At 46.9% G+C, this 17,819-nt stretch overlaps 1 protein-coding gene across 1 annotated transcript in view; it reads left to right on the forward strand.

Moving 5' to 3' along the window:
- GARNL3 (GTPase activating Rap/RanGAP domain like 3) overlaps positions 1 to 17,819 on the forward strand; it is a 156,382-nt gene that overhangs the window by 117,262 nt on the left and 21,301 nt on the right. Inside the window, 2 exon segments of the mRNA XM_010367849.2 lie at positions 651 to 809; positions 9,604 to 9,670. Of these exon segments, the coding sequence (XP_010366151.2) occupies positions 651 to 809; positions 9,604 to 9,670 (226 nt within the window).

Raw genomic sequence — 17,819 nt, forward strand, 5'->3', positions numbered from 1 at the left:
CTTCAGGGGACAGAGCAGCATGACAGTTAAGTTAAAACACATTAAAATCTTGCTCTACTTAGGTGTTAGCTTTCTTCATATAGTGATTAGCTATTTTAATGCAGATTTACTTGCAGCATATACATTTATGTAATATGAGCACTGAAATGACATTTCCTGAGTTTATATCTTAGCTCTACCCTGTGTGAACTTTGTGATTGATTTTTAAGGCTCAGCTTCCTCATCTATAAGACAGTAGTAGCTGTACCTACCTTATAAGTAGGATTCAGTGAAAACAGTGCCTAGCACATGTTAAGTACACAAATAGATTAGTTAGCAATTATTAATACTATTACTGAATCCCAGAACAGGACCAGACGATGTAAGGGATAAAGCAGACCATACTGTAGATTCCATTTTGTTAAATTGTTTCCTGGCCTCGACCCTTTCCGATAGACAGAGGCCTGAGTCTTGAGGACAGGTTATGGGAAGGAGATGTCTGATGTGACCCCTGGCACTTTGCTGTCTTGTCCCTTCTTTCCTGTAGCACAAGGCTCTGCAGGAGCCTGGAGAAGGTGCCGTCTCTGAAAGGAGGGAATGGGCAGTGGGGCTTGGCATGGAGCTGACTGCTCTGTTCTCACCCGTCTCTTGTATCCTCACCAACCACACAGGAGATCTGTCTGTCCGACTCTCCCGTGGTGATGACCCTAGTGGATGGGCCAACTGAAGAGAGTGACAATCTCATCTGTGTGGCTTATCGACACCAGTTTGATGTGGTGAACGAGAGCACAGGAGAAGCCTTCAGGCTGCACCACGTGGAGGCCAACAGGGTAAGCCAGCGGTTGTGGGGACAAGTGGGAATCAGGAAAGACTAATCATCGTTGTGTCTTCTAACCCTGAGATGCCATAATTTGGATTTCTTTAAAGTTATGTACTATTCATCACATCAGTATTATGTGACTCACTATTTAGACTGAGCTATGTGAAGTTGCCGTTTTTATAGGTCAGAATGATTCTATCTGTTATCATGTGACTGTCCCATTTGCCCTGTTTAGTTTTCAGATCTTTCCTTGCCACTCCATCCTTCCAAATAAAAGAGACATGAAGAGGCCAGGCAGCAGTGGCTCACGCCTGTAATCCCAGCACTTTGGGAGGCCAAGGCAGGAGGATTACCTGAGCCCAGGAGTTCGAGACAGGTCTGGGCAACATGGCAAGACCTTGTCTGTATTTAAAATTAAAAAAAAAAAAAAAAAAAGACATGAAGAGTCAAAATTTTGACTAAATATAATAACTAAATAAGTGAGAGCATTTGTTAGATGATTTGTCCTGAGAGGGCCCTTGGAGAATAAGCTTGACCTCTGAGGGGCTGCAGACTCTCATTTTGGGGACTGGGTGGCCAGAGTGGGTACAGCACTCTCCTTACCCTCTTAAAAGCCCAGTAGGAAAAGAAGAAGGGGTGGAAGCCCATTAGGAGAGAGTGAGCGGGCAGATCTGCCCTGAGAGTCTACACCCCTGGCCTGATGCACAGAGAACAGGGATGTCCTAGTGTGGCACAAAATCTAGGGCCACCCAAAGCTGCACTTATATTCTAGAGGTGACTGTGTGGGGTTTAAACCTTGGCGCCCACTGGACAGTGGTGAGCACTCACCACCCTGAGGCCTGGCAGCCTGTCACTGGAGATTGTTCAACACTGACACTGACATTAGCAGATCACAGAGCTCTTCAGCCCATGTATCTCTATGAGGCAGGACAAGGCCCACTATCAGTGAGCCATTGAGGTTTGCATCATGCAGTGCAAGCCAGTATTCTGGCCTAGGTATAAGGAAACCACAGAATGGGGATATCAGCTCCAGGGAGACTGTAGTTCCTAGTGAGGGCTTCTGGACCCACAGGCTACCTCCAGTCCTGTTCAGCTAAATCAGAGAGACTGCAGAATTCTTCCACTTATGCTTTACAATTTGTATTAACTGTAAATATGTTCCATATAAATATTCATTAAAATTGCTAATTACTATTTTAGGAAGACTTAAGACCTAATTAGAGCAAGATTTTAAGAAACAGAAAAATCAGAAATAGAAAAATCTAGATGTAATTAGGAGACCTTCTTGTCTTTAGCTGTTATTGATCACAGAGTGGTCTGTCATTTCTCTTATCTATATTGGTGGTGACCAGACTTGTCTGCAATTGGAGTCATCTGAGAAATTTGAAAAGCTACTACTGCCCGTGTTGCTCCTCCAAGGATTTCCTGGGTCTGGAGTGTGGCATGGGTTTGGGTATGTTTAAATGGTCCCCAGATAATTTTCATATTTAGCCAAGTTGGGAATCCCTGGTATATTTCATTGCTTTGCAGCCCTGGCTGTCATCCCTTGGAGAGCTTTAAAAAGATCAGTGTCTGACCCCAGGCCAAGCCAATTATATCAGAATCTGGAGGTGTGTGGTACTTGGGGGCCAATATTTTTTAAGTCTACCCTCAGGTGATACTAATATAGACCTAGAAGAAGGAGTGGGTCCTGAAACTTCCTAATTTAAAGCTGAGAGGAATGTCACCCACTCCCCCCACCCCCCACCCCCCACTGCCTGGGCATCCCTGGACCAGCATGTCTTCCCACCCAGACTTCTGAGGAGCAGGGGCCCTGGTTTGTCCTTTAGAAGTTCTCACCCCCTTGGCCAGGCTCAGTGACTCACACCTGTAATCCCAGCAATTTGGGAGGCTGAGGCGGGCAGATCTGCTGAGGTCAGGAGTTCAAGACCAGCCTGGCCAGCATGACAAAACCCCATCTCTACTAAATATACAAAAATTAGCCGGGCCTGGTGGCACACACCTGTAATCCCAGCTACTTGGGAAGCTGAGGAAGGAGAATCACTTGAAACCAGGAGGCGGAGGTTGCAGTGAGCCGAGATTGTGCCACTGCACTCTAGCCTGGCGACAGAGTGAGACTCTGTCTCAAAAAAAAAAAAAAAAAAAAAGAAGTTCTCACCCCCTTCTTCCTTCTCAAAACTGTGTGAGCAGCCAAACAAAGCAGAAATGCCGTGGTGCAGCAGGTCCTTGTTCAATCAGTCCTTTTCCTGACAACTAGTTTCCTAAGACTTAGCCAGCTTCTGGTAGTGGAAAAGTCCTCACCTCATTTCAGAGAAACTTTCTGACAGTTCTATTTTAAAATAAATCATGCTTAAGTGGCTGAAAATTGTGCAGTTTACTTACTCATCAGGGTAGCTATAGAGAAAAAATCATTTTATTAAATTTCTTTTATATGATCTTTTTATTATTTACCTATATTTAATGTCCTATAATTCAGTATAGGATTTCTTTTTCCTATTTTTAAAGATTTGTAGAGACCCTGGATAAATTGGGTTAAGAACCATTTTCTTTGATGACTTCTGTGTTTTGTTTTTTGGATGGCTGTCAGGAATGACTCTCAAGTTTTCTGTCCTTTCTTCAATGTCCTTTTTCTTTTTTTTTTTTTTTTTGAGACGGAGTCTCGCTCTGTCGCCCAGGCTGGAGTGCAGTGGCTGGATCTCAACTCACTGCAAGCTCCGCCTTCCGGGTTTACGCCATTCTCCTGCCTCAGCCTCCCGAGTAGCTGGGACTACAGGCGCCCGCCACCTCGCCCGTCTAGTTTTTCGTATTTTTTAGTAGAGACGGGGTTTCACCGTGTTAGCCAGGATGGTCTTGATCTCCTGACCTAGTGATCCACTCGTCTTGGCCTCCCAAACTGCTGGGATTACAGGCTTGAGCCATCGCGCCCAGCCTCTTCAATGTGCTTTTTTTGTTTTTGTTTTTTGTTTTTTTTGAGACGGAGTCTCAGTCTGTCGCCCAGACTGGAGTGCAGTGGTGCCATCTCGGCTCACTGCAAGCTCCACCTCCTGGGTTCACGCCATTCTCCTGCCTCAGCCTCCCGAGTAGCTGGGACTACAGGCGCCCACCACCACGTCCGGCTAGTTTTTTTGTATTTTAGTAGAGACAGGGTTTCACCGTGTTAGCCAGGATGGTTTCGATCTCCTGACCTCGTGATCCGCCCGTCTCGGCCTCCCAAAGTGCTGGGATTACAGGCATGAGCCACCGCGCCTGGCCTTCATTGTGCTTTTTAAAAGACAAATATACATTGGGAGGCTGAGACAGGCGGATCACAAGGTCAGGAGATCGAGACCATCCTGGCTAACCCGGTGAAACCCCGTCTCTACTAAAAAATACAAAAGATTAGCCGGGCGAGGTGGCAGGCGCCTGTAGTCCCAGCTACTCGGGAGATTGAGGCAGGAGAATGGCGTGAACCCAGGAGGCAGAGCTTGCAGTGAGCCGAGATCGCACCACTGCACTCCAGCCTGGGTGACAGAGCGAGACTCCGTCTCAAAAAAAAAAAAAAAAAAAGACAAATATACAAAGTTCTTTCCTAAGAGAAAAAAAAATTATTTTATTTACTGAGACTGAGTCTTGCTCTATCCCCAGACTGGAGTGCAGTGGTGCGATCTCGGCTCACTGCAACCTCCAACTCCCTGGTTCATGCGGTTCTCCTGCCTCAGCCTCCCAAGTAGCTGGAATTACTGGCACGGCCACCACGCCCAGCTAAGTTTTGTATTTTTAATAGAGACAGGGTTTCACCATGTTGGCCAGGATGGTCTCTATCTCCTGACCTTGTGATCCTCCCACCTCCGCCTCCCAAAGTGCTAGGATTACAGGTGTGAACCACTGCACCCGGCCAAGAAAATAAAAATTTTAAGGGGGAAAAAAAAAAACCTTTCCTAGTTCCTGGCTCTGAGAGGATCAGCATGCACAGCCCTCTGAGAGGATCAGCCAGCGTGCACAGCCCTCCTGTGGTAGAATGGCGGCTGCACGGCTCCCAGCAGGCACAGGTGCTTAGTCAGGTGAACTCATCTTTCAGGGAGTGTACTGTCTGACTGGGGAGATGAGCCCTAAGAAAATGAAGAAGATAATGAGCTGTATGTTTTCTAATAGCTGGTTAGAAATAGGCCTTGTGGGAACAGGACTAGCTTTTTACCAAGATGTTCCTGCAGCTCAGCACCCAGGGCAGTGGGGACACAGCCTGGGTCATTGGAATTTCATCTCCATTCCGTCTACACTTACTGCCTGCCCGCCTCTGTGGGCACCAGTGTTAACTAGGCAGGCCTCGCTTCCTGCTGCCATTCCTCCTCTCTTAGGCAGGACCACTTGATCCCTATTTCAGTCTTCTACCCACCTCGGGTTCTATTACAATTCTAGCTCAAGAGAGGAAATGTTTAAGAAGCACTAAAGCAACATTCTGAAAGTCACTGTCAACTTCACTGTACCAGTGGGCCTGCTGTGACCTGCTGCTGCTGCTCTAGCCACCAGCACTGACCTGGTTCCCAAAACCAAGGGCTCCTCTGGGAGGAACTGCAGGCGTGGTCATGGGATCTGGGTCCCTGGTTTATGGGAGGACTGAGCCCCAGCTAGGGGAGGCACAGTTCCCACTTCACTTGTTGTTACAAGTCTGTGTTTTGAATCTTTACAACCACCATATATTATTTGTTATCATTTTAAAATACCAATAAAATGAACTACTTACTACTTTTTTTTTTTTTTAAGAGAGAGAGAGACAGAGTCTAGCTGTGTCCCAGGCTGGAGTGCAGTGGTGCAATCCATAGTTCAATTCTCCCTCCTTGGCCTACCAAAGCACTGGAATTACAGGCGTGAGCCACCATGCCCAGCCAGAACTACTTATTTTTAATCAAACTTATGAAATAAAGATTTAATGCCTATGTCCTACGCCAGACCTGTCATATCAGGATCTCTAGGAGCAAGAACCCCGCCAGGCCCCTGTCAAGGTGGAGACAGACACCTATTTCAAAGCATAAAATAGGTCTTATTGTAATAAGTGTTAATAAAGGTCTGAAAAATAAAGTGGTGTGGCATGCCTGAGGAGGAAGTGGTTAAGTCCAACCCTGTTCCTGAATCCTGGCCCTGGGGCTGAAGCCTGCCACCACCTGTCCTGAAGCCCAACTCTCCAAATATTGCCACGTTTGTCTGCCTGTCAGCACAGCGTTGGAGCCCCTTGGTAGACTTACTGGATGCCAAGTACCCCCCTGTTGTCTGTGGTCATTGTGCACAGATCTTGGTCTAAAAGGCTGCCTGAACTTCCTCCATACCTGTCATCACTACTACCCTCCCTCACCCCACCCCAAACACACACACAGGCCTTATCTCTAAACTAAAAGGCTGTCTAGTTCCACCTTTCCCACTGCAGTCAACCCTCCCATAATTATAGTAATTGTGGCCACCATTGAATGGCCACCTCTGTGTACCAGGCCCTGGGTCAGAGCATGTCATAAGCATTATGTCTTGGAGGGGCTCTTCATTTCTCCTTTTTTTTGAGACAGAGTTTCACTCTTGTCTCCCAGGCTGGAGTGCAATGGCGTGATCTCGGCTCACTGTAACCTCCACTTCCCAGGTTCAAGCGATTCTCCTGCCTCAGCCTCCCAAGTAGCTGGGATTATAGGTGCCCACCACCACACCTAGTAGAGACAGGGTTTCGCCATGCTGGCCAGGCTTGTCTCGAACTCCTGACCTCAGGCCCGCCTTGGCCTCCCAAATTACTGGGATTACAGGAGTGAGCCACCACGGCTGGCCCATTTCTCCATTTTTATTGAAAAGAAAACTGAAGTCAGAAAGAAGAAGTCACTTATTTACCCCAGAGCACACAGCTAGTAAGTGCTAGTAAGTGGCAGAGGCAGGACTTGGACCCCAGCTGGCTGACTCCACAGACCATGTTCCCACAGCTGGTGGGGATGGCAGGGCCAGCCACAAAGCTGGTAGCACTTCGCCCCTCCTGTGGAGAAGCTCCCAGTCTGGCAGAGCAGACACGGTGCAGCACGAAGCCTCTAGCTGAGATGGTGAAGTAAAACTGACATGTACAGGGGCATCTGAGGAGGAAGTGATTCTAAGTCAAAGTGGTGGAGCCAGGAAGGCTCCTTTCTGGGGTCAGAGGGCACTTAAGGACTGTCCTTCATGTAATATACCCTTTGGTGCTGGTTCCTTATCTAAATAATGATATCAGCCAACATGAGCATTTACCAAGCTCCAGGCCCTGTGCCAGGTGCTTAGATAAGTTACCTCCTGGAGTCCTCAAGCCAGTAGGCCTAGATATTCTTATTTTCTACCATCTTACAAATGAAGAAACTGAAGGTCTGAGAGGGGAAACAACCGGCGTGAGTGTACACGCCTCTGAAGTGATGGAGCTGGGATTTCATTTACTCCCTTGTCCATCCGATGAGTTTATTCTGTACCTGCCACCCGCCAGACCCTGATCTGGATGCTGAGGGGCCAGCAGTGAGCAGCACAGACAGGCCTTTGCGTCCTGAGCCTTAGATCTCATGGGGAGGGGAGCCACAGGGAACAAACAGACGAGAGAGCACCAGAGGGTGAGGCACGCTCTGCAGAGAGCCTAAAACACAGGGCATGATTGGAGCCATGGGGATTATTTCGGCTGTGACAACCCCCAGCTCTCTCCAATGCCAGTGCTGGAGCTCTTGGTCACTAGTCCTCACTGTCACTCCCCGCTGAGCTCCTGCAACTTTTGGTTGAGGCATTTGCCCCGTTATACCTTGTTTTGTGTACTTATGTGCTTTTCTGTTTTTTTTTTCTTAAGGGGTGGAACTTCACCTTGTTCTTTTTTGTATCCTAATGGCACCAAGTACAGTGCCAGATAATGACAGATGGGAGAGAACTCGAGGTTCCATTGGAAGGGGCACCCAAGCCCAGGCAGTGGCAGTGGCTGAGGATGGCCAGTTGGGGCCTTGGCACCATAATGAGACCATTTAGAGGTGAAGGCTGTGTTCTGGTGACACCAGTGAAGAGGAGGGTCAGCCAGTACAGGGCCAGTGGGAAGAGCACAGTGTGGATAGAAGGGCTGGGAAAGGAGCCAGCAGGAGCCCACAACATGGTGCTTCTGCGAGCAGGTCAGGGCTTAGCCTAGAACAGCAGCAGGGGCACAAAAAAGACACCTGAGGAAGTGTGTGAAGAGGCTGCTGCTGGACTTAGGTTGGAGGTAGCTCTGAGACTTTGAGAATAGATGTGCTAACAAAAAGGAGGAGGTTTAGAAGGAAAGCTGGTTGTGTGGGAGATAAAAAGTCAATAGCCTTCATTGAGTGCTCATCATGCATGAGGCCCTGTGCTAAAATCTCTGCCTTGTCTCACTGAATTCCCATTACAATCCAGCAAGGTCAGTGTTCTCATTATGCCTGCTTTACAGACAAAGACCTAAGGCCAGAGGCTAAGCCATTTGCCACACACCACAGAGGCAGTAACTGGCCTAGACAGGGCTTGATCTCCCATCTGTCTGCCCAGTCTGTGCCCCTCCACCCCCCGCACCCCCAACCCACTACCTCCTGCTTTTAATGACTTAGATGTGGAATCAGTTGCATCTGAGAACAAACGATATAGTCTAGGGGCTGCGGCCCTGGGGAGAATGTGTGCCTGAGCCCGTGGTTTAGAGTTTTGAGCACAAAGCAAAATTTGGAGCTATGGAAGTGGGGTTTTACTAAGGAGAGAAGAGCCAAGAAATTGAAGAATAATCTGAGGTGGGAGAGAGGGCAGGAGGCAGAAGATGTCACCCGTCAGAGGCTGCAGAGAGCAGGATGGACAGATGAGCAGTGGCCAAGGCCTTCGGTTGGGGAGAGGGAGATCTTGGCTGAGCTCAGAGGGTGGTTTTCCTGGAAGCACGGGAGGCCAGGCTCTAAGGGTTGAGAATACAAGTGAGGAAGTGAAAGGAGCAGGAGGCTCTTAGAGGGCTGGAGTTTTGAAAATCAAGAAGGACCCAGGACGCCATCATGTTGAGTGCCCTCCTCTCAAATGCAGAAACTGAGGCCCAGAGAGAGGAGTTTGCCCCAGACCACAGAACTAGGTGTTCTGACGCCCTTTTCATTGCACCATGCTGCCTCTCTTGACATGAAGAACAGAGAAAGAATAGAAGTGTGAAGACATGCCGTGGCGATTTTAAGTTGCACAGGCTTTATCTGGTGGAGGCAGAAGGATTGCCTCACTGGAGGTACGAGAGCGGTAAGGTTGGAAGAGAACCGGAATCTTAGTTCAGATGTTGGCTGTGGCGTGTACCAGCCAAGGGCCTTAAGTGACTTCACCCTGAGCCTCACTTTCATCTTCCATAAAATAAGTATACCATAATGCCAATAATATTAGGTTGATGCAAAAGTAATTGCGGTTTTTGCCATTATTTCCAACGGCAAAAACTGCAATTGCTTTTGCACCAGCCTAGTACTTTCTGAGAGTGAAATGAACAACTCATGTGAAAATGCTCTGGGAGCTGGAGCACAACATAAACCTGAGGCATTTCAATAGAGAGAGGAGACATACCAAGCACAGAGCTTCTCAACAGCTATGAAAAGATGGTGAGAAAGTCCCAGAGAAGAAAGAATGGAGAGACTTTTCTTTCCTTTTTCTTTTCTTTTCTTTCTCACCACCATTGTATTATAATCCCAGCCCCCAATGTGTGTTGTGGGTGCTGGTGGGGCAGACATGACCCCATGGCACCTGCATCACAGAGGGCCACGGGCCCCGCAATCGCTCACAACCTGAAAAAGTCTTTTCACAGGGTCAGCATCCAGCCTGCCCACTACCGTTGCCCGTTATCATTGCAGGTTAATTTTGTTGCAGCTATTGATGTGTACGAAGATGGAGAAGCTGGTCTGCTGTTGTGTTACAACTGTAAGTTAAGGATGTGCTTTTATCTTTATTTGCTAAAATGGACTGGTTTTTTTTCTGGGCAATTTAAAAAGATTGTCCTTAGATTTACTCAGTGTATCATTCCTGGGTTTGTAATTGCCTTCCAGGAAGGAATGGAAAAATACCTTCTGCACACCAGGCCTCTTGGTGACACAGTGCAAGAACTGGCGCTTGTCGTGCTATTTCTAGGATGCGCCGGTGATGACAGTGGCTTCCAGTTAGGGGGCCCTTACTGTGTGCCAGGTGCTGTGCTCGGTATGCTGTGGTCATTGTCTCACTTGATTCTCACAATGAATGCCCGCAGCAGGCTCGGCTATTATCCCCAGTTTAGAGATGAGGCAACTGAGGCCTCGAGAGGTGAACTCGTTCAAGGTCTTGTGGCTACTAAGCAGCAGGGCCAGGGTTTGCATCTGGTGCTGTCTTGACTCCAGCACCCACAATTTTAACTAACCACTGTCACTATTCTACATTTTGCTGTTTCTCAGGTATTAATGAAATCAGCCTCAACCCAGGGTATCCGGCCTCAGTTGGGTTAGTTTGGATTAGGTGGCAGGGTAGGTGTTGGGCAGACCAAAGGTATCAAATGGTATCTTTAAGGATTTTCAGCATTTCAAAAGCTAATATTATAATACATTTTCATAAAAGGGATTTTTTAAGGCTAAAAGAAAAGAAGTAAGCTATTTTCCTGGATAAAGCTGCCCAGTCTAACAAGACATAAAACATGTTTTTCAGCCTAGGATTTTATCAATTTAGAGTGGCGATGCTGGGTCAGATGCTTTGATTAATCTTTGATTAATAAATATAAGAAAGCTAATTATTAGTAGAGAAGGTTGTTTTATAAACATCGTCTTTCAAAATTAGAGATTTATGGGGAATAAGTTAGGAGAAGGTGATTGAACCTCTTCAACAATAATAGCTCTTTGGGGACATTTTATGCACAGAGCTGTGTACCCTCCTCAGAACAGCGGGTCTTTAATGACCCATGTGATGAGAAGGGCCCCATTAAGGCAACAGGAACAGGCCACTCTCCCACACCCCATGGGCCAGGCCACCACTGCTGCTGGTGCCCTGCATCTCCAGATTTATGGGGACAAGGAGGAGCTGGGACTGCGTGGTAGAAGTCACTTCTGTAAGAAATTCATCTTTTTAAAGTATGCTCTTTTTACTTTATTGAGACATCTATGAGAATAACTTGTGGCAGAATGTTTTAAAAACTGATGTGGATTATTTTAATCCTTTAACCGTGTGAAAGGCTGGAAGGGATTTTAGGTGGAAGAGAAGTTAAGAACAGAAAAATAGAGCAGGTTTTTAGAGAGGGAGAATTAATCCCAAACAAAAAGAGGGCATGGAAACAAATGTAGATGCCATGGGCTCTGTGCCAGACTTGTCAGTGCTGACTGGAACAGGCCAGGCTCCTCATTCAGCGGCTGCTGCATCAGCTGTGGTTCCCGCAGCCTCTGGGTCTCACGGAGCCCTTCCTCGGGAGTTCCATTTCCCATGGCTTTACTCATCTTCCGGCTTCAGGCTCTGACTTCGTCTCAGGATGGGATCGGTGTGTGTCTGTTTTCATAGATCCACTACATCAGAAGTATTTTGACATCTCTGTGTCTTTACATCCCAAGGTCAAGGCCCTGGCAACCTCAGAGGTTCCCATAGCCTCAGTCTTCCCCAAACCATGCCACTTCCTCCCATTTCTTTGGGTCAGAAATCTGGCTTTTGTTTTCTATATTTCTTTTCCCCAAGACATTGGGAGGCATCTGGTGAAAAACCCCAATAAAACCAGTTGTCTCTCCCCACGGTCATCCAGGTCACTTCTCTAACTCATTCCTACACACACCGCACATGTGAAATTTGCCTGTTTAGTCTATGTTCTTGACTTGATCACAGATGCCTGTACAATAAAGGCCCTTTTCAACAAAGTGTTGCAGAATGATAATGCTCTCCCCAAAATTTGAAACCGATTTGTATCATTGAAGTTTTTTTCTGTATTAAAAAAGAAAAATTAAAAATAAATATTAAGTGGAGGAATTTTTATCTCAGATATGTTAAAGTTGAAAATATTTTATAATGGAGATTGCAACTTTCAGTTACGTGTTATTTGAAAAAATATATTCACATGGTTAACTTTAGGGGAAAAAATAGTATAAATAGTTCAATATGCTACTAATGTTGGGTTTTTTAAATAATTAAAACTCTATTTTTATTACCAGAGTCCATCTTTAACTGTTTAAAAAGACAAAGAAAAAAAAACTTGGCTCTGCCCTTAGCACCCAGTAATCATTCACCTTTAATGCAAGTAATTTCAGTGCTAAGGGTGAACTCTTTTGTTTACTTATGATGCTTTAAAGGTAATCATGCCAGGAAAAGTAGAAAATCTCGCCTAAGTGCCCCTTGTTTTTAATGCGATCATATTTAACCTCACTAAGTCTTCACTACCAGATAAGTAATATTAAGAATACAAAACCTGCTTCTCACAACTGTTGTGAGGACTAAGCAGGATGATACCTGTAAAGCCCATAACATATTGCCTGATACGACAAGATTTTATTTTTCCACTATTTATTCCAGAATCATCAGAGTATTTATTCAGAACTCAGTTTTTCAACCTTCATAGACTTTCTTCTTTTTTTTTTTTTTTTTTTTTGAGGTGGAGTTTCAATCTTTTTGCCCAGGCTGGAGTGTAGTGGCATGATCTCGGCTCACTGCAGCCTCCGCCTCCCAGGTTCAAGCGATTCTCCTGCCTCAGCCTCCTAAATAACAAAGAGGTGACAGGATCCACAAAGTTGAAGAGGAGCATTCTGGCTGCTATGGGGAATTTGCTGAAGGGGTAGGGGCAGGGAGACCAGGGAGAAGGCGACTGCGTATGTCTGATGAGAGGACAGCAGCAGGACCAGAACTATAGCAGTGGAGATGCTGAGAAGGTCAGGTCCGAAATACATTTCTTTCTTTTTTTTTTTTTTTCCAGATAGAGTCTAGCTCTGTCGCCCAGGCTGGAGTGCAGTGGCGCAATCTTGGCTCACTGCAACCTCTGCCTCCCGAGTTCAAGCGATTCTCCTGTCTCAGCCTCCTGAGTAGCTGGGATTACAGGCACGTGTCACCACACCCGGCCAATTCTTGTATTACAGGCACGTGTCACCACACCCGGCCAATTTTTGTATTTTTAGTTAGAGACGGGATTTCACCATGTTGGTCAGGCTGGTCTCAAACTGCTGACCTCAGGTGATCTACCTGCCTCAGCCTCCCAAAGTGCTGGGATTACAGGTGTGAGCACCCACCCCAAAATACATTTCAAATATAAGGACCAAGCGCAGTGCTCACACCTGTAATTCCAGCACTTTGAGAGGCCAAGGTGGGCAAATTGTTTGAGGTCAGGAGTTCAAAACCAGCCTAGACAACAAGGTGAAACCCTGTCTCTACTAAAAATACAAAAATCAGCCAGGAGTGGTGGTACACGCCTGTAGTCCTAGCTACTGGGGTGTGTGAGGCAGGAGAATCGCTTGAGCCCAGAAGGTGGAGGTTGCTGTGAGCCGAGATTGCACCACTGCACTCCAGCCTGCGTGACAGAGCAAGACTGTCAAAAAAAAATAAAAAATAAAAAAACATTTCAAATGTAAGAACCAAGATCTAGTACTCGTCCCTCAAATCTGCTGCTTCCCCTGCCTTCAGCTTCCCAGCAGCAGGCACCAGCCTTCCACGGCAACATGGTATCTTCGTGCAGCTTTCCTGTTTACACTACTGGTTTTTTATTAAATGGTGTTCAGTTAAAAAAAAAAAAAAAAGAACCAAGCTAATTTGCTGATGAATCAAATTTGGGATGTGAGAGGAAGACGGAAAAAAAAGGAAGACTGCAATTTGGAGCCTGAGCAGCTGGCAGAATGGAGAACACGGCTTCCTGAATGAGGAAAGCTCGGCCAAGAGCAAGTTTGAGGAAAAGTTCAAGAGTTCAGCCTGGACCCATCAGTGCCTTCCCGTAGCCCTGTGGAGATGCCCAGTGACCTGGATGTGCAAGTCCAAGGCTCTCAAGAAAGAGCTCTGCCTGGAGCTCTTTCATTAGCATATAAATGATGTTTAAAGTCATGAAACTAAAGAAATTACCAAGGGGAAGGGAGAGACAGAGGCACCAGCAAAGTAGACTAAGGAGTGCCTGGAAAGGCAGGGATTACCAGGAGCCTGCAGGAAGGAGGGCGTCCTCACCTGTGCCCCCGCCAGAGCCGGCAGTGCCCGTCTGAGCGGGACCCTTGGACCCAGCGAGGTGGAGGTCATTTGTAAGACAAGAGCGGGCATCTCTGGAAAGCAGGGGGGGACACTTGTTCACAGGGGTTGCGAGGCAGTGGGAGAAGAGAAAGACTGGGAGCACAGATGATTGTTCAGAGACTCACTTTAAGGGAAAAAGAGAGAGGCGTGGTGTAATAGCTACAGGAAGGGCGTTCAAAGGGTCTTTTTGTTTTTCTGAAGTGTGGGATAAATAGTAAGTTTGTAAGGCCGTGGGGGAAGCTCCAATAGGGAAGGGAGGACTAGTGGTGCCAGGGAAAGGGGGAGAATTGCTGGAGCAAGTCCCTGCATCCGTGGAAGCCATCAGGACACAGTGGGAAGTGGGAAGATTGGCCACACCTGAAAGCATCAGAGCCACAGGCGGCCGTGGCCATGGTGCCCAAGGTGTCCTCTCTGGAGCGTTTGTTCTCTCGGGAAGTAAGGGCTCCCTTGACTGTGGTTAGCTTTTTGTCTTAATTCACTGTGTCAGATACACAACTTACTGTAAAACAGTAAGATAACTGTTTTACAAGGCACAGTGGTCACATCAAAGGAGTCCCTAAGCCCCGATGGGCCAGGACATTCCAAAAAGATTTCACATGGTGGGAGAGGTGCTTGTTCCTGGAGCTTCCGATGGCGCTGTCACCTGCGCTGTCACCTCCCCTGTTCCTACCCCGCAGCACAGGCCTTGATCTGAAGCTCCAGCTTCCACACCTCTCTCTCCCACGGAAGTGGGAGATATCAGGAGTTTAAGAAAAGAACTGTTACACGGTACAGGATTCCATGTGACAGGATGCCGTTGAAAGTGTGCTGCCCAGAGAGAAGGGAACAAGGAAGCAGATGGCATGAAAAGAAAAGAAAAGGGGACAGCCCCCTTCAGTGAACCACAAACACCCAGAAGGCCAGACCATGGCCTAGCTCTCTCTCTCAGCTGGCACAGTGCTGGTGTCCATAAACTTTGCTGGACTGAGCCAAACCTGTGCCCTGTGTCAGAGAGTCGTATCAGAGGCAGATCTACCCAAGGAGACTTTTCTGTCCCCACCTTTCTGACATTGCTGTCCACTCTCCTTTTCAGACTTTCTTCTCTCCCAGCTTCTGTCCCAACCTCTTGCTTTCTTTCTGCCCCTCTGGCTATCTTGTCTCAGTGCTGTGCTGTTCTCAGTCTCTTCTCCAGTCATCCCTTAAACGCCAGCATTCCAGAGGGCCCTGTCCTCGCCTTTCTATCTGGCATGCTCATTCCCTGCACGCTTGATCGCCAATGTGCTGCTGCTGACTCCCAGCTCTCTCCAGTCCAGACCCACTGCTGAACTCTGCACCAGTGCATTGCACTCCTTACTATACAGCCCACTTCAGCAGCTCAAGGGCACCTCAGACTCAGCCTGTCCACCCTGAACTCAGGATCTTTCCTCCTCACATGTGCTCCTGCTCTGATGTGCCCCACCCCAGTGCAAGGGCATCACCCTCCACCCATCAGCCAAGCCAGAGACACAGTTGGCACAATTGACTTCTCCCTTCCTTTACTCCCCATCTCCAAGCTGTCTTCCCACACAGCTCAGATTCATTCCAAATGGCCTATCTTTTATGGACCAGTCACTCCTCACCTGGTCAGTGTACCACACACGGAATTTCTCGAAATTTGGCTCTGTCTTAGAGCAACCCACCTCTCCCCTCTGCACTGCTGCTGGAGTCAGCTTCCTAAAACCCTAATGCGATCCTCTCACTTTCCCTAGTGAGGACTCCCTTCCCCAAGCCAGCCTCTGCCTCCCCCTGCCTTCCTTCACATAGGAAATTCCTATGTGACTTCCAGAGACTCCTGGAGACAGGGGAAGGTGTGCCCTGATTCTGTAGGCAGCACGGAAGGAGCTGGTGCAGGTTGTGTGTGTCACAGTGTTGGGTGACAGTGGGAGCAGCTCACAGTGTTGTTCTGAGGAAGAGGCTGAAGATTGAGGGATACATTCCCCATCTATTTACCTGCCAGCTGTGCCTTGGTTCAAGGCAAATTTTATGTAGAATATAAAATGCTATTACAGAAAAAGTGTCATAAGACTTTATTCAAGATTTTCAATGTCATAGGTTTTTATTTCATCATAACAAAGATATTTTAAATGTTTTTTAATCAAGTGAGTAACATAATAACATTATATCATTATAATGTGTTATATATTTTGTTATCACATATAATTACATAAACAAATTTGTCAATTGAACAGAAGAAAGAATCCAGAAATAGATTTACACGTATTTGGTAAATTGATTTTTGACAAAGGTACGAAGGCAATTCAATGGCAAAGTAAGAGTCTTTTTTAACAAATGATACCAGAATAATTGGATAGACATATGCAAAAAAAAATTTTTTTTTTTTTTTTTTTTTTTGAGACGGAGTTTAGCTCTTGTTGCCCAGGCTGAAGTGCAGTGGTGCGATTTTGGCTCACAGAAACCTCCACTTCCTGGGTCCAAAAGATTCTCCTGCCTCAGCCTCCTGAGTAGCTGGGATTACAGGCGCATGCCACCATGGCCGGCTAACCAAAAACTTTGATCCATACCTCACATTCATTCATTCATTCATTCATTTTTCTTCAAAGCATTCACTCATTTATTCAGAATATATAAATGAAGTACAATATGTCAGGTATTATTTTAGAGGAGGAAGACACTATCCTTGCCCACCCCATCCCAGGATTCTTGACACATAAACAAATTGGTGCAATGTGCTCTGTGCTATAGGAGATGTGTAGGGGAATATGGGTGTTTGTGGGGCTGGGGATATGAGAAGTGTTTCCTATAGGAGATAATATGTTTTTAGTCTACTATGTATTCTTAATCTGTATTTGTAAAACAATGGTCCACATAATGATACCTGGTTTGTACACAATATTTTTTAGGGACAATAGTAGTTTTTATGCTGGTAAATTAAAATTATGTAAGTACTCTGGAACCCCTTAAGTTTCCCTGGGTCTTAGTTTGTAAATTTTAGCTCTACATAGTGCAATATATGTTTTTTTTGTTTTTTTTTAGACGGAGTCTCGCTCTATCGCCCAGGCTGGAGTGCAGTGGCCAGATCTCAGCCCACTGCAAGCTCCGCCTCCCGGGTTTACGCCATTCTCCTGCCTCAGCCTCCCCAGTAGCTGGGACTACAGGCGCCGCCACCATGCCCGGCTAATTTTTTGTATTTTTAGTGGAGACGGGGTTTCACTGTGTTAGCCAGGATAGTCTACATCTCCTGACCTCGTGATCTGCCCCCCTCGGCCTCCCAAAGTGCTGGGATTACAGGCGTGAGCCACCGGTGGTGCCCGGCCGAATTTTACTTTTAAAGTGAGTAAGATCAAGCCACCAGATGAACCAGGGACCTTCCTAGCAAATGAAGCCTCAAGTATTGCTACTGCTGTAGCGTACAAGCATCAGAGTGGATGTTTTAGTGAGTTAGGTGGAGATCAAGTGGCCTACATGAACTCTGGGAACCAAAACAACAGCTTAGGAATATAGGTTAAATGTGTGGGTAGTGCTATAACTTGGAGTGGCTGAGTTCAAGATTATTTACAGTGATTTTGTCCTAGATGCTGTTACACTGGCACCCACCCAGCCTTTTTAAAAAGATAAAATCGGGCCGGGCGCAGTGGCTCAAGCCTGTAATCCCAGCACTTTGGGAGGCCGAGACAGGCGGATCACGAGGTTAGGAGATGGAGACCATCCTGGCTAACACGGTGAAACCCCGTCTCTACTAGAAAGTACAAAAAACTAGCCGGGCGAGGTGGCGGGCGCCTGTAGTCCCAGCTACTCGGGAGGCTGAGGCAGGAGAATGGCGTGAACCCGGGAGGCGGAGCTTGCAGTGAACTGAGATCCAGCCACTGCACTCCAGCCCGGGCGACAGAGTGAGACTCCG

Source organism: Rhinopithecus roxellana, chromosome 16 (assembly GCF_007565055.1).
Source record: "Rhinopithecus roxellana isolate Shanxi Qingling chromosome 16, ASM756505v1, whole genome shotgun sequence".
Taxonomy (NCBI): Eukaryota; Metazoa; Chordata; class Mammalia; order Primates; family Cercopithecidae; genus Rhinopithecus; species Rhinopithecus roxellana.